General features: G+C 34.0%; 1 protein-coding gene and 1 pseudogene across 3 annotated transcripts; one reads left to right on the plus strand and one right to left on the minus strand.

The window, feature by feature from the left end:
• Positions 1–382: 382 nt before the first annotated feature.
• LOC21403188 (ferredoxin) lies at positions 383–2,770 on the minus strand. 3 transcript variants are annotated; one of them, XR_002903487.1, is made up of 3 exons: positions 2,623–2,770; positions 822–1,414; positions 383–562 (listed from the first exon to the last, which is right to left on the minus strand). XR_002903487.1 is itself a non-coding variant. In XM_024174992.1 (2 exons), the coding sequence occupies exon 2, from the start codon at positions 1,404–1,406 to the stop codon at positions 939–941; it is 468 nt and encodes a 155-aa protein (XP_024030760.1). In that variant the 5' UTR covers positions 1,407–1,414; positions 2,623–2,770; the 3' UTR covers positions 592–938. The 3 variants fall into 3 exon arrangements, 1 of the variants encoding a protein (XP_024030760.1); XR_002903488.1 differs by having other exon boundaries at positions 817–1,414; XM_024174992.1 differs by lacking the exon at positions 383–562 and having other exon boundaries at positions 592–1,414.
• A 5,267-nt stretch (positions 2,771–8,037) lies between these two features.
• Positions 8,038–14,030, plus strand: LOC112094371 (annotated as a pseudogene).
• The last annotated feature ends 3,770 nt before the right edge of the window (positions 14,031–17,800 follow it).

Below are 17,800 nucleotides of genomic sequence, written 5' to 3' on the forward strand. Positions count from 1 at the left end.
TTGTACGACTTATGTTGAGTACCTCATATAAAATAAGGGTATTTTACACGTTTCTCCCTAAACTTGTATCACATTAACAATTTACGTTATAAACTTTTAATTTTAACAAATTACTTCTTCAACTTATAAAATTATTACAATATGCCCCATTTGATGATGATTGTATTAAATAAATGTCAAAAAAACACGTTTGACAAAAATTTTTAACACCCCAATTTAAATACAACACAAATCTTTAAATTCCTCAACTTTTAATCTCTTAAAAATAAAAAAATTTGAGCAAATATAATAAAATGAGACACATTGTAATAATTTTACAAATTCAAGAGATTGATTGTCAAAATTAAAAGATTAGAGAGTAATTTACTATACCCGTGTGGAGAAAACATCATATAACACACAATCTGAGAATATTAAAACATGTTTACATATTATATTGAATATACTAAAACATTTGTTACAAAACAAAAACAAAAAAAAAAACATTAGAAAAAAAATCCCAAATCCACCAATCTCGCTTAGCAATCTTGAGTTTGAAACTAGAGGCTTAAGGCGAAACCCCCTGAAACACAAGATTATTCACTGTAAGTCTGTAAAACATGAAACTCGTGATTATTCACCATGAAGGTGACCTTGAGAAACCACAACTACAAGCTTGAGTCTTGAAAACTCGAGTAATTATTTGGACAAATTATTCAATGCAAACCGTTATAAGGACGGAAATTTTAAAAACCAAGAAGGCATAGCAGAATAACATATTCATAGAATTCAACTTAGATGGCATTCCAAAATAAACATCCTTAGAAAGTGACATACCATACCATGCCAAAAAGTCCAAGATGGGCAGATCAATTCTCAAGGCACTAGCCAATTCCAACCGGCAAATTACATTTTTTTGTGAGAGAGCGAAAACACTGTAGCAAAGAGCTTTGAAACGGTTAGTAAAGCTCAGTTTCTTTGTGAGTATGAATGACGCAGTCCGAAGTCGGGTAGGAGACGCAAGTGAGCAAGTAGCCTTCATTCATCTGCTTATCATCGAGGAAAGAGGCATTGGACAGATCGACGCTGCCTGATACCATCTTCCCGGCGCAGGTGGAGCAAGCCCCGGCCCTGCAAGAGTAAGGCAGCTCGACTCCCGCAGTCTCCGCAGAATCTAGGATGTAACAATCGTCTGGAGCCTCAAACTCGTGCTCCAACCCATCTTCGCAAATCAGCTTAACCTTGTACGTAGCCATTGATGCTTTGAAAGATTGGGCTGCCTTAAGGCCAAATACCTCGGAGATTTTCCTCGCTGATCCAAGAGCAGACGGGCATTTGACAATGGCGCTGGCGAGTGGTTTCTGTCGCGAGGATTGGAACATGCAACGAAAGGGAACTTTGGCAGTTGAAATGGTTGACAATGACATTTTTGCACCTGAATTCGTACAGCAAATGATCAATACGTTATTACCAACAAATATTGGGATAATGCAAATTCAAATTATTATATCTTGTCAAAGTATATGCATATTTATATATAACTCATATGGGTATCAGCAACAGATTACCGTTTGGAACATATATTCAAGTCATTCGCGGGAACTTTGTAAAAGATGAAATTTTAAAATTCAAATTTTTTGTGAGATAAAAAACACTGTAGCAGAACCCAAATTTGGGTTTGAATATATGTCCCAAACATGCCATAAAATCAAAGTGGAAACTCAGGTATATTATCTGGACAAAATTCCCAACCCCTTGAAAAGTTTTTTTTTTTTTTTAAATAGCAAATTGGTAATTTCCCTTTTCTTTTTGCTGCTAGTTTAGATCTAAACCAAAGACATTTCCAACCTGAATCTCAAAAGATTTAAGACCGGTAACACGATGGAAAGTGGTGACAAACAGGTTAAATTAGAAAATTAAAAGATTAATACGAGAACAAGCAACAATTTGTTTGCCTCCTTCAAATTCACAGAAATGGAAACAAAAATATCCATTCAGCAACAAGAAGGCCATTGATATCTGGAACACTATGAGAAGAAGCAAGCTCATGGCTCTCTGCTCTTCACTCGAGGCTCCATCCAAAAAGCCACCATATCATGGATTATATATACATACATATATATATATACGCATATATTATAATATATGTATATATATACATATATATACATATATATAAGTACATATCAAATCTACCGAAAGGTTCATATTTTCTATGTCTTAAAAGCATCATCCCAAAGGTTTCAACTTGCATGTTGAAAAAAAGAGTTAATCTTACAGTTTGAAACACAAAACAAGAAATTAATAAGTCAATTCAGTCCAATAAAAGGTAAAACATGAAAAATAGAGAAGTTAACATATGGGAAAACAAGCGAGTAGACTTTTTTATTAAAAAAAAGAAAAAAAAAAAACCAATAATCTAACAAAGCATCATATAAATTCATATATCACAAAACAACCAGAACAAATTTTCACGGAACAAACAAGCAACGAGAGCAACCATAAAAAATCAACCAGATTGCAGAATCGCATTCAGTTCGAAAAATCAGTATATATATACATACATACATACATGTGTGTGTGTATATATCTATATATATATATATATATAGAGAGAGAGAGAGAGAGAGAGAGAGAGAGAGCTTAATCAGAGAAAAATAGACAACGCCGGAGACTTCGAAGATCGAGATTTTCTTTTTCAGAGATAAGAGAGCAGAGAACGGCGCACTAAGATAGGGAATGGGGGAAAGAGGGTATGGGGTTTATGCAACAAAATTTTTATTTGGACAGATTTTATATTCCCACAACTTTACGAACATGCCTTTAAACTTTAAAATATATATACTTTCAAATTATAATATGTCTTTAATTATTTTTATTCTATTAAATTTTTTAACACAAATATTTATAAACTCTTCAAACTTTATCATTTATATCAATGTACTCATTAAATTTTAAAATATATTTATTATGTCCTCAAACCATAATACTCTTCAATTTTTATTGCTCAATCTTAATTCTGTCAATTAGCTTGATTTAAATTTACAATGCACAAAAATATAAAAAAACCTCCGTAAAAGACCTACTAAAAACATAAAATTAATAAACAAATTGATAAAAAAATGTTGACAAAAATATAAAGTTTATAAACTACTTAAACATAAAATGTTTCAAGTGTGAAACTCTCTGATAATACTTCTAAAATAACCTATATGTTAATAATCTTTGCTAATAATTATAATATATGTAATTTTTATGGTGAGACTCCTTAAAAAATCACCAAGTAAAATACCATGTTTTGACCGTGAAATTAAGTTTTCGACAATCAGATCTGCATAAGCCCGTATTAAAAATGTACAGTGCGTTGAACAAAACTACTCCCTCTGCAAATCTGACTATTGAAAAAGTAATCAAATGGTCAAAGCAAGATGTTCTATCGGTGAGTTATTTTAGGGAGTCTCACCGTGGGAAAACCCCTATAAACTAACTACATATTTTTTCCCCTATAGAAGCTTATATTTTTCCGTTTTAATGACATAAAATTAAAAAGAGTAATTATATTTGCACCTACCAAATTCATTAATACCCCTCACCAATTTATAATTTACAATTTTATCCTATAATAAAACTACACTAAAACCCATTAAAATACCTTCACATTACTTATAATTTATAGAAATAAATATTTTTAAAATGAAATATACACATGAATTAACTATAATATAGGAAAGTGTTTTTCAAAGTAATAAAGAAACATACCCATACATTTGTTTTATACTGAATCACAAATCATAATTAATTTAAAAATAAGAAATAAAGAACTGCAAGTATTGAGTGCGTTTGGAATTGGTTCCAAAATGATTTTATTTTCTGTATGAAAATAGAAATGAAAACGTTTTCATTTTGGAATTATTTCTGAAATGCGTTTGGTAGTTTTATTCAGATATTGATTTCAGTTTTAAAAAAACTGAAACTGCGTTTGGCGGTTTAATTTTTGAAAACATGTAATAATATATTAAATAACTAATATTATTAAATATATTAAATAAACATCATTATATATACATAACGGGAAGAATCCGGGGGGGGCGCCTTCGTCTGCGGCATGGGGCCGTCGGCCCCGGAGACGACGAGAAACGACGCGTCCGACGACTGACGATAGCCATCGAGCAAGGGAATCTCCGGCGACGTCTCTCTCTGTCGTCCTTCATCTCCGGCGTCCTTCATCTCCTTCAATCGGTGTTGGTGTCGGAGGGGGGGGGGGGGTGCTGTCGGGGGTGGTGGGCAGTGGAGAAGAGAAAAGAAAAAAAAAATGAAAACCGTTTTCAGAAGAAGAAAACGAAAACGAGAAAACGACTTTTTTTCATTTTCAATTTTTCACAAAAAGACAAAAATGTTTTTGTTTTTGTTTTCTGAAAAGTTTTGTGCCAAACGCATTTTTAGATTGTGTTTTCATTTTTTAGCTTCGAAAAACGTGAAAAATGAAAACGAAAACAAAAACAAGCAGACCCAATTATATAGTCTGTTAGCATCCTTGTGCATCTGGATGGGTAAATTCTTATTTAGCTCGTATCAAAGTGTTTTATGAGTTGGTAGGAAGTGATATTTGTAACGCCCCTCTCGAGCCAGCAACTAAGAACTACGCCAACTCGAAGAAATGGTAACTTACTTTGCTAGGTTACTGCTTAAATAGAGAAATAATGTCTGTATCAAGTACAATCCTCGAACAAATTATTAAATTTAAATATTACATAACTTAAGATCACTTAACTTAAACTCGTCATGGGACTTGAACCAACTGAAACTTCTACTAAGAGCTTACTTGCATCACAAGAACTATATAAGCTAAAGCTTAGTAAGTAAACCGTAAAATAATTTCCAATTTAAAAATACTTTTCTTTAAACTTTTAAGGTCCTTCTGTCTGACATTCATCTTGTGTTATTAGAACCCCTTTATCTTCTATCTGGCGGCCCATGTCTCGGAATCTCTTGTTCCTCAAGGATTTGTCCTTTTTACTAACTGAGTCGGTTCGTAATCAACACAAGATTCATATCACATTATAAAAACTAAAACACTTTCTAAATCTCATGAAAACATGTCAAGTATATATAAATTGACAATTTTCATAAATTGAAAACTTTCATGTATTATTGTTCAAGTGATGTAATAGAAAATCTACTTATAAATTTACTGGTGGAGAGGAAAATCCTTCTCTCGATTTTCTCTCTTTCTTTCTATCTTTCTATTTTCTCTTTCTCTCTATCTCGCCAACTCTCTCTCTAGCTTCCTCCATATGAAGGATGGAATATATCCATCACCTATTTATAGTATGTCATCTTACATTCTTGCCTTTGGATCAAAGCTTATGTGGATAGATCCTAGCCATTGATTCCATATCTAATATCTACCTTTAGATCACAAGTGTTTGGCTAAATCTTAGCCATTGATCAAATTCTAAGTGTCCATCTACTTGACAAGTGTCTTTCAAAAGACAATTTGAACTTTTCTTCTTTCTTTATCTCGACAAGTGTCTACTTAGAAGAAAATTTGAACTTTTCTTCTTTTCTTATCTTGACACGTGTCCACTTAGAATAAAATTTGAACTTTTTTTCTTTCCTTATCTCGACACATGTCCACTTACATGTGAATTCTTATACATCTATATGTTATCTAATAAGGCGGGTGTTACAATATTACCATGAAATAAACTTTTAATTTTGATAGCCCTTGGGGGGACTTTTAATTTTGATGTGTGTGGGGGGGGGGGAAGGGGTTTATAGGGGGTATATCTAATACTTTATGAGCATCTATCTTATTTTGTGAATATACGGTAGCTATTGAGCCTTATATGCATTAACATTATTGTGTGTATGGTTTTTTTTTTTTTTTTTTTTTTTGAAATTGCTTCTAAGTTGTTTTTGTATCATGGAGGTTTTGTTTTTATTGGATGGACATCATTAAAAAAAAGAAAGAAAAAGAAGGAGGAGGAGAAAGAGAGAGTAAAATGAAGATAATTGATAAATAAATGTAAAGAGAATTATATTAATTTTAAAAAAGAAAATATAACATTAGTAGTTGAAAAGAATTATATTATTTTATAAATAAAAGAAAATGTTACATTAGATATTATAAAAAAAATTTCTATAAAAGAATAGATTGTTTAAATTGTTATTAAATGAGCATTAATTAGTGGGAACATCTGTGAATATTTGTGGTACAAATATAAATACTCAATTGAAAGTACTTCCCATTAAATAAAAAGAAGGATTATTTTTATAAGTGCTCCTGAAATATGTACCTTATTCCAAAACACTGTATGATTTTTTTAAACGATTCAAAACACATATGATGTACATAAAACATGTTAAATTACCCCTTACGTCTGCTTCCGTATATAAACTTAACTGTTTTGTTGCTGTGAGAGGTTATTTAGATATAGTTAGAAATATTAATTCTAATTAATTTATAAAAACATTAAATAAAAAAAACTTCACTTAAAAAAAACTAAAAGTAAAAATTAATGGGCGCGTTTGGAACTCGTTCTAAAATGATTTTATTTTTTATATGAAAATGAAAATGAAAACGTTTTCAATCTCGGACAAAAATCATTTTTGAACATGTATTTAATAGTTTTATCAAGAGATTATTTTCAGTATAAAAAAATTATATTAATGTCTTTCTTTTTAATTGAAAGAGGAGAAAACGAAAATAAAAATAAATAAATAAATAAATAATATTTTTTATTTATTTCTTATTTTATAATAAATTAAAAAAATATTTTATTTTTTATTTATTTTTATTACGTTTAAAAACGTTTCTTTTTAAAAAAAATTCTAAACACGACCAATAAAATCTTGTCTTCTTCCGCTTTATGTCAGACTTCTTCCACTTTACCCGGCCAAAATGGCAGACTTCTTCCGCTTTACCCTCCAAGCGTAAGCCAAAACGGCAGACTTCTTCCACTTTATCTCCAAGCGTAGGCCAAAATGGCAGACACAAATCGGCGAAATTCTCCAGAACCCAGCCTCATCGCTGTCATCATGAAGCAGCTCCGTTGTGCCCGTCTCTCTACCATGGGAACCCAGATCCACGACCACCGAGCTTGCCCCTACTGTTGCAACTCTTCGCGATCCTGACCCTCGGCCGCACGAGCCCGGTCGAGCCCACTCCAACGCCGGGACGTAGTCACAGAAGAGTGGGGGGAGGGTGCACAGTCGGAGACAGGGGTGGGCAGTCGCACGGTCGCAGAGTGAAAAGGCTGAAGAGAGAAAATGAAAACGGAAGAATGAAAACAGAAATAAATCGTTTTTAGATTTTCATATAAGGACAAGAACGTTTTTGTTTTTAATTTTTTGAAAATTTGACGCCAAACACGTTTTCTTTACGCATTTTCATTTTTCATTCTCGAAAATCGTGAAAAATGAAAACGAGATGGGAAACAAACATGGCCTCTGTTTTTTACTTTTTGGGTTTTCTGATTTTTGAGATTAGTTGATGTATTTTAGTTTTTAACTTTTTTTAAAGTCTGATAATTAACAAAAAAATAAGTCCAGTTTGTTTATTTATTTATTTGTTATTTTTTAATATTTAATCATGTTTATAAATTAATTAAAAATTAATATCTCTAAATAACCTGCCACGTAAGCAAAATCGGATGGGTAATTTGATTTATTTTTTATATGTTAAAAAGTGTTTTAAATCATTTTAAAAATTAGAGGACACTTTATAATGACTAATGAGTACTTATAAAAATAATCTAAAAAGAATTAGGGCCCGTTTAGTTCGTTGATTCGAGTTTTTAATTTGAGTTGAGATGTGATTTTATGTGAGAGCTTTTTACTGTAGCAAAAATGTTAGATGTGATTGTTTATGAGAGCTTTTTACTGTAGCAAAACTCGAATTCTAAACTCGAATCAACGAAATGAACGACACCTAAAACACTTTCCCTCCATTATTTTTCCTCCTATAAGTACCGTTGCAAATTACAAAACCCTCATTGAGCCCCCAAAAACTTGACCGTTGGACATCCAAACAGAGAGAGAGAGAGAGAGATGACAATGGCCGCCCCGAGAGGTCGTGGCCATCCTCGTCGAAACCCAGAAGCTGCTCCTGTAAATCCCAGCCATTCCATTTCCACCGACGAACACCCAAAAACGCAGAAAAATGAAATCGTCATCTCCGAATACGAGCAGTAAAGAGAAGAAAGAATCAAACAGAATCTCCAGAAAATGCAGAAGCTTAGCATTTTCGACCTCTCTCTCCACCTCAAGTCCAACCTTCGGACCCCGAGAAACTCCTCTTACCCTAACATTAACAAAACCCTTCATTCCATTTCCCTTCTTCAGCCATCTGGTCCCATTCGGCGGTCTTCCAGGTGAAATTTGAATTAATCTCCGAAATGTAGCTTTGTTTGTTGTTATTTTCTTTCTTTGAATGGCCAATTTTATTGCCCATAAAAGGAAAAATGGAAGGAAAAGTCCAACCGAGAAAACTATAAGTCGTAGCAGTGTTGAAGATGTTATGGTAGTTTTCGATCTGGGTTTTTAGTATTTTTCAGCCGATAGCAGGATTCTGGTGTTTTATTTCCTGAATTAAAAAAAGAATCTGATTTTTATCGTTCAGATTTTTTTTTTTTTTTTTTTTTTTGCGCTTGAAATGCGGTACTTATTGTTAAGGTTGAAAAATTTGTACCGAAAGCATGATCATAATGTTTTATTCTCAACAACAACAACAAGCCTTAATCCTAACTTAATTGGAGTCATCTATATGAATTTCACTTTTCCACGCAACTCTGTTCGAAATTAAACTTTTCTGAAGGCCTAGATCTAAAATGTTTTTCCTAACTACTTCGGTCCACGTAATTCTTGGTCTACCCCTCCCTCTCCTAGTATTAGGTATAAGAATGTCCTCCCAAGCACGAACTAGTGCTTCTAGCGGTCTACGTTGGACATGTCCGTACCACCTCAAGCGGCCTTCGCGCACCTTATCTTTTATTGGTGCTACACCTATTTTACTACGAATAACTTTATTTCTTATGCGATCCATTCTCGTATGGCTACTCATCTATTTTAACATACGCATTTCTGTCACACTCATCTTAAATATATGTTGTCTCTTAATAGTCCAACATTCACTACCATATAACATAGCTTGGCAGATTACAGTTCTATAGAGCTTTCTTTTCAACTTAATAGGCATCTTGTCATCACATAAAACTCCTATAACATTCTTCCACTTAACCCATTATGCCTTAATCCTATGTTGAATATTCTCTTCTGTATCTCATTTGTACTGCACTATAGACCCAAAGTACCTAAACTTCTTAGAAGCCCCAATCTCCACACCATTTAAAGAAGTTTCATCACTCTGATTACTTGAGTTACTAAACCTACAATGCATGTATTCAGTTTTCGTCCTACTTAACTTAAATTCCTTCTGTCTCCACAGTTCTAACTTACGGTTAACTCATTCCCTATGTTCATCAAGTAAAACTATATCGTCCGCAAAAAGCATACACCAAGGAACTCTATCTTGGATTTCTCTTGTCAGCTCATCCATTACGATGGTGAAAAGATAAGGACTAAAAGCATATCCTTGATGAAGGCCGGTCCGAATGGGAAACTCTGCCGTGTAGCCTCCAGCAGTTCTCACACTCGTGACCACCCCATCGTATATGTCCTTAATTACCTTGATATACCTCACATGCACTCTCTTTTCTAGCACTCACCATAAAACTTCTCTCAGCACCCTACCATATGCCTTTTTTAAATCTATAAAGACCATATGTGGGTCTGTGTTGGCTTCTCTATAGTCTGTATTTCCATCAGGACCCTAAGAAGAAAAATGGCTTCCGTGGTTAATCTGCCTGGCATGAAGCCAAATTGGTTACTTGAGATGGTAGTTGTGGCCCTTAATCTCCTTTCAATAACCCTCTCCCAAAGTTTCATAGTGTAGCTTATTAACTTTATGCCCCTATAATTGTTACAATTCAGCACATCTCCTTTATTCTTGAAGATAGGGACAAGAATACTTTCCTCCATGCATCAGGCATATGCTTCTTTAATATCTCATTAAAAAGTTTAGTGAGTCACATAATTCTTACATCTCCTAACACCATCCAAACCTCTATTGGAATATCATCTGGCCCACATGACTTCCTCCTTTTCATTTTCCGGAGTGAAGTTTTAACTTCTGAGACTCCGATTCTTCTTGTATACATCACATTAGGTTCTTCTTGTGACCTAAAAACTCTATCACATGATCATTATTATAAAGCTTCTCAAAGTAACTTATCCACCTTTCCCTAATGTCTTTATCTTTTGTCAGAACTGGATCTGTATCATCCTTAACACACCTCACTTGATTTAGGTCCCGACACTTCCTTTCTCTTATCCTAGCTAGTTTATATATATCCTTCTCTCCTTCTCTAGTCCCAAGTTTCCTATATACCTCATCTAAGTAAGTAGAATGAGCCTTACCAACTGCTCATTTAGCTTCTTTCTTCGCTTCTTTGTACTTATTAAAAGTTTCAACATCCTTACGCTTTGGTAAATCTCTATATAAATCCTTCTTGGTCCTAATAGTCTTTTGAACTTCCTCACTCCGCCACCAGGTTTCTTTCCCTGGGGGACCTTTACCTCTAGATTCCCCTAGTACCCTCCTTTGCCACTTTTCTAATGCAGCTAGCCATGACATCCCATATAGTATTTGTATCACGCATATACGACCAAGTAGCCTCATCTAATAACTTCTATTTAAAGGCCAATTGCTTTATTCCCCTCAAGTGCCACCAACGAGTTCGTAGGAGGTGGTTTATCTTAGTCCTTCTATAGCAAAGCTTAATGTTCACATCTAAGATCACTAACCTATATTGGGTGGCTAGTACTTCTCAATGAATTACTTTACAATTCTTACATAGAGAACGTTCTCTATACCTTGTGAGAAACTAATCTATCTGGCTCAAGTTCCTCCCATTCTTAAAAGTGATCAATTGAGAATCTCTTTTCTTGAAAAATGTGTTTGTTATGATACATGTCCCAACGTAAATTGCAAAATAGATTTTCCTTCTTCGTTTCGAGCTCCAAAACCAAAACCACCGTGGATCCTTGCGAAGTTTTTCCTATCCTTACCGACATGTCCATTGAAATCTCCTCCAATGAAAATGCTATCCCGTTGCGTATACGACACACTAAGTCATCCATGTCTTCTCAGAACTTGACTTTAGTTTCAGTATCCAATCCTATTTGTGGAGCGTAAGCACTAATTACATAGATAAACTTATTTCCTAGTACCAATTTGGGCATAATAATTCTATCCTCTATTTGGTTAATCTCAACTACGTCATCCTTCACAGTTTTGTCCACTAGAATACCAACTCCATTGTCATTCCTTTCCCAACCTGTATACCATAACTTGTGTCCTAAATTTCCAATCTCCTTTGCTTTCTCTCCTGTCCACTTCATTTCTTGTAAGCATAAAATGTTAATTCTTCTTTTTACTATAACATTTACTAACTCCATAGATCTACCAAATAAAGAACCTACATTCCAACTACCTAAACGAATTTTCCTATCATGGGCTAGTTCTGCCCCTTGCACACGTCCATGAATGTGCAAGGACCCCCGTTGCATATTTTTCACAATATCCAGGGCCCGACATGGCTCATGGGCTCGTTTTTCCCCCCGCACACTTCCATGAATGTGTGAAGACCCCCTTGCCTATTTAACACTATACCCGGGGCCCGGCATAGCGAGTCGCACGTAGTAAATGCCCCAACATATTCTATGTAAGTGAAATCCATGATAGTGACTTATTTTTACGCTAGCCGTCAACCTACCGCAACCCTCCTCTTTTATCCAGGCTTAGGACCGGCTATACAAACGCATATGCGGACTTATAGTGTTTTATTCTCAGAAAAAAAAATCATTTTTTTGGTTTAATGCTGTCTTTGTGACTTAAGATTGAAGAATTTGGACAAAAGTAAGAATATAGTGTTCAATTCCCAGAAAAAAAGTACTGATTTTTATTATTTTGTTTTCGTTTTCTTTGTTTAATATTGTGTTTATAGGCAAAGGTTGAAGAATTCAACGCCAGTTAGTTACTTAGAGGTGGCTTTGGTGAAGAAGGACAAGGAATTGGGAGATGATGAAAGTGTTCTGGCTGAGGCGGGTTCGAAGCCGGAGATATACACAGAAGAGCATGAAAAGCTATTGGGGAACACAGACAAGAGCTAGATGCTGTTTGTGGATGGTTGTGGGAGTGATGGCAAGAGAATCTATGATTCAGTTAAGGGAAAAACTTGTCATCAATGCAGGTCAGGTTGTTTCCTTTGTTTGTTGTCAGTGTGAAACTGAATTTCAAGCATATAAGAAAGAATACCTCAACACATTTGCAGCCAAAAATGTTATTAGTTTTCACCAATCCAAGTAAACAAGGAATGCCACTTTAGGACATGAGGATTATGGAGGAATACTAAATGCACTCATGAGTGTGACGATTGCACGGTCTAGATTGTTGGTTTTGTAGGGCCCAATTGGGGACCCACAATGAGATTGCATAAAATAACAACCCAAATCGTGCACTCGAGACACTCGCGAGTGCATTTAGCATTTCTGTTTTCATGAATATGCCCCTATTGGAGAATCCTAAAGATATATAGAAGTCCAAGGACATGCCTTTGAGGGTAAAGATAGAGAGGAATAAACAATGATTTTTTTTCCCATGAAAGAAGAAGAACTTAGCCTACTTATATTTGCAGTGCTTTTATTTTCAATTACGCACAAAGGTTGCACTAAAAACATCTTTCAGGCAGAAAACTCTTAGTTATCGTACTCACTGCAGCAGTTGCAACGCGGTGCGAGGACAATTTTATGGAGATTGTTTGTACATGAAGTATATCGCATACTTTTAAGATGTTCATCTTTGCCTTAACAATTGATCTATTAACTCGACCCCTTATTTTTAATGGATAGATATGGGGAGCATGTACTTAAAGCCATAGAAAATCCAAACTGGATCTGCCCGGTCTGTCGTGGGATTTGCAATTGCAGTTTTTGTAGGCAAGCAAAGGGGTGGGCTCCAACCGGTACTCTCTATAAGAAGGTTAATTCTCAATTATGCATATATTGCATTTTTCTTGGTTTCTCTGTGTTTCTTTATGCCTTTTAGGAGTAATCTTAATTGTCAACTTTCCAGATATCACAATTGGGCTTCAAATCGGTTGCACACTACCTCATTCAAACTCGTCGAGCTGAGAAAAAACTGGAAAAGAGTGGAGATACTAACAATGAAGTTTCTGTGAAAAGGTCATTGCCCTTCTCAGAGATGAAAGTACTCTCTGAGGATTCCCTCGAAGTTACTAATGAACATCCTAGATCACCAGAACTATTCAAAGATAAAACCGATGATGATTCCAAGAATAACAACGGCAATCAAAACTATGCCAAGTGATCATTGCGCTTCGGATATCAGACAGGATTCTAAAAATATTGGATCTCTAGAAGTTGACCACAAAGTTGATTACGTCCTTGGATCTTCAGAGCATCAGCGTCAAAATGAGAAGGCCGATACTTGTCAAAACGAGAAGGACAAAGAGTCGCATGAAGTAGAATGTGGCTATAGCGAGATTGTGTTTAAAATTATTGATGTTCAGGCTATTGAATCAAGAATGGTGAGTATTGCTGACAATGATTTTCCAGAGACAGAAGATAAAGTTTTGGATGGAAAGCATGCTGTAAACGGAATCGCATTGCAAAAGGAAATGGATGAAGAGAATGATACTCCAAAAGTGGAGACTTCTACTGGCATTTCAGTCATTACTCATGATGATGGGTTTCTGGGCATCGTTTTTGAGAAACTTTCAAATGTTAAGCAGGCGGTAGGTGTTTCTTCGCTAAATAAAGTGGAGGATGAGAAAGAACTGTTACCATCCGATATCAAACATCATGATGATGTGAGCACTCTATTGGAGAGCATTCCAAAACTTAAGCAGAAGCGTGTTCAACCAAGCTTAGACAAACAGTATTGCTGGAAGAGTGAGGCAGAGGCGTAAGACGGGTCAAAACCATGATGAGGCGCAAGGAATGTTAGAGAACGAAAATTCAGATTTGAAGCAGGCTGCGAAACACTTGTCAGAATCGACATCTTCTCAACCTAGCTCAGAGAGCGTTGCTGGAAGATTAAGGTCTAGGCGGAAATCATCATGAAAATGGATTTCTATTCCCATTTTCAAGGACTAAATGGAGCATCTTTTTTTGGCTATGGTGACAGAACTGCTCTGATGTTTGAAAGAAACACTATTTTGTAATTTTGAGTGTGCTTTCTTGTGCATTTTGAATTCTGTCCCAAGTCGTCCGTTTGGTACCTAGATTCATTCATTGATTCAAATCATGGTTCGTGGTTCGCTATAGTATTTTCTCTCACAAAAAATACACGTAAATAAAAAATAGTTCTAATCACATAGTTTGAATCATGAACCAAACGCCACATAAGTGATGCTATCTTCCTGGTGGAATGTATGATGACAATTCTTATAATTTCTTGTCTCATGCTTTGCGCTTTTGTTCATTTTGTTGGAGGGGTTTTTTCAATTAAAAAACTTTAGGACGAGGGATTTGAATTCTACATCTCGTGATTAAATCAGGTGTGGAATTACCATTGGGCAATGCCTATTATTGGAGGCTTTTTTCATCACACTAAACGAGACCTTAATAATGTCTCGTTTTGCTCACCGGCTCACATACTCTGCTCTCCTTAGCCGAATGGGAACACAGCCACCCGGAGGCGGAGTGGGAGCTCGGCATTTCAACCACTCCAGATGTTCAGCCACTCTAGGTTCCAAGGAAAGCTTGACCTTGCATTGTACTCGGCCACGCGTGTGCTTAGTCGAGACATAGAAAGGAGGGAGGGGTGAGAGGGTTAGTGGACAGATTTATTATTTTTTTTATTTTCTTATTTTTTTGAAGGGTATTGGATGAATTTTAAGACTATTATATATTAGAGGGAACTATTGAATCTACTCAGTGTATTAATTTTAATTTTTTACTCTTGATAAATATTATTTTAATTAATATAGTTATTTGATAAAAAGAATATTAAATAAAATAAAAAATAAAAATTTAGACTCATGTATTTTAAAAGAGTATTTATTTCATTTTTTTATTATATTATGGATGTTTGGTAAAATGAATTAGAGGAAGAAAATTCTGAACGCAATTTTTTTTTTCCTTTTTACATTAAACTTGGGCTTTTCCTACGTTCCAAATTTCAAGCAAATTAGTGCTGATCTTAAATTATTGGGCCTGGTGATCATTGACAACAGATTGACACAACCAATAGAATCTCTCTTGCCACAAATGGATTTTCTTTCCGCTATGATAGATTCCATTATACAATTCTAGCAAAATAATAATAATAACAATAATTCCATAATACGAGTACCTCAATCCACTTGTTTTTTTTTTTCTTTTTTTTTTTCTTTACATGTGGATTGAAGAGATACACTTCAATCCAGGTACTCGTATTATGGATTTTTTTTTTCATTGACACGTTTCATTTGTCAACTTGAATCACAAAGTCATCAACCAACAAGCATAATTCTAAATGTGTTAGTAACACAAATTAGAGAAGGGTTTTGGATTTATAGTGGTTGGAACTAACATTTTCCAACATAGTGCATACTTTATTGTTTATATCGACCTAACAATTAATATTTTTTCTGAACCAACAAATAGCGTTTTCCCCCAAAAAAAAAAAAAAAAAAAAAAAAAAAAGAGAGCAATATCTTTTTTTTTAAAAGGAGATCATTTCCACACATTTGTTTGAAATGAATCTCCAATCCCACTTTTAACAAAGTTGGTTTTCTTGTGCTATGAAAGCTAATCATTATACCTAAATGGACATGGATACCATGAACAAGAAGATCTTGTTTAAGTGGTGTCCCAATTTCTCATCTTTATTCTCTTTCGTTGGAAGCACGCAATGCCCTTGAAGATTGCAAGCAAGGGTAATTTGGTCACTACAATTAGCTAATATCTTTGAACTCAACATCATTAGTCATAGACCATACTTATTTAGTTGTCAACCCTCGTGTTTGACCAAGGGCAATTTGGTCCTTGTAAAATCCGTTGACTACTTGTGAATTATGGATTTCAGGTTGGCTTCAACGTGATTAAACATTGTTGTATCCTACTAAATCCACGTGATCGCCATGTCATACAAAAATGACTTAAAACCAATTTAAATTGTTCATACCACACCCTTAATGACCAACCTCACACACTAATATAAAGTGTCCTGTATTGTGTCTTATTTGGGTCTCATTTTTTATTAGTGATGCTCTTAAACTTCTTATTATCATTACCTTACAAATTAATACCAATGACCATTAAGTCAAAAGATAGAAGGCGTATCGACAAAGTGTGAGATCAATAAAAGATATTTATGAATCAAGAAATTAAAAAAAATTACAAAAATAACCATTATTTTTCATCATCTTATTATTTAATTATTAAAAAAATATTATCATATAATGTATAATATATTCCGGTAGAATACGAAAATATCCTGACAGAAAAAAATATTCTAAAAGAATATGAAAGATATCTTATCAGAATATTAATAACATGAATGATAAATTTAAAATAAATGATAGAAATAAAATAGTGTTAGTTTTTTATGACATCCTTAAAAATGTTCATAAATTAACTTATCATCTGTCATTAAGGATATTAATTATTTCTCTTCATTTTCAGACTTCAATAACCTATACATAAATGCTACTACACATATAAGTTGGAAATCCTTGTAAGGTCCTTGAAGCAAGATACTAATGCCTCTTGTCTTTGAATGTTTTTTTTTCCTTCCCAATTTTATTAACTTGTTTGGTAGAGGAGTTTGAATTTCAGTTCAAGATTATGTTATAATATTTTCTCTTACAAAAATTAAAATTTAAAAAGTTCTACTGTAGTGTTGTTTTCTCTTAAAATTTTTTTAAAATTTAAAATTCTGTTTCAAATCAATTTAAACTTATGAATCAAACAACCCTGTTTCAATGGTTTTATTGATTTTGGGACATCCAATTATCATATTTGAAGTACAGATCATGTACAGTTCAATTTGAAGTCCAAAGACGACGATGGGCATCCCCACCACTAAAAAAAAGCTTGACTTTTTGATTGATCATATTGATTGGTAGAATGTTGTTTTGACAAAATCAAAAGAGACCACGCTTACTTTTTCATAGAGGAATATTTTTAGTTGGTCTTAAAGGGATGTTCTCGCATTAAAAAAAAGATTTGTTCTGATGTTCTATCTTTTTTAAAAATAACAGTGTTATCTATTTATCAACCGTTAAATCTGATTAAAAGTTAATTAAAAAAATAATACAAATCTAATAATTGATAAATAAAAAATATTGGTATTAAAAAAAAAGAATACCAAAAAAATTTCCTAAATAAAAAAAGAAAGATGTTCTTCAAGAAGGCATAAACCATCATAATTAAATTAGATATTTGACCATGAAAAGAAAATAACAACACTAGAAAAAGAAAATGGGAAAAACAAACAAACAACAATGTCTTCTACTATAGAATTCAACGTGGGAAATATATAAAATGCTTGTGGTTTTATCATTTTGTTATTATTGTCAGTTTTATGGTTTTATTATAGAGTAGGTCAATTTACTCCGTCCAAAACTATAAAAGTAAAAAACTTTGAACTACATAAGATAACGTGGCCAATTAGCCTTTCACTTTTGAGGCAACTTCTAGGGCTTTGTGCATCTTGTCGACCTATTGTCTATAGAGAGGAAGGAATCCAAAG

Source organism: Morus notabilis, unplaced genomic scaffold (assembly GCF_000414095.1).
Source record: "Morus notabilis unplaced genomic scaffold, ASM41409v2 Scaffold25, whole genome shotgun sequence".
In the NCBI taxonomy this organism is placed as follows: domain Eukaryota; kingdom Viridiplantae; phylum Streptophyta; class Magnoliopsida; order Rosales; family Moraceae; genus Morus; species Morus notabilis.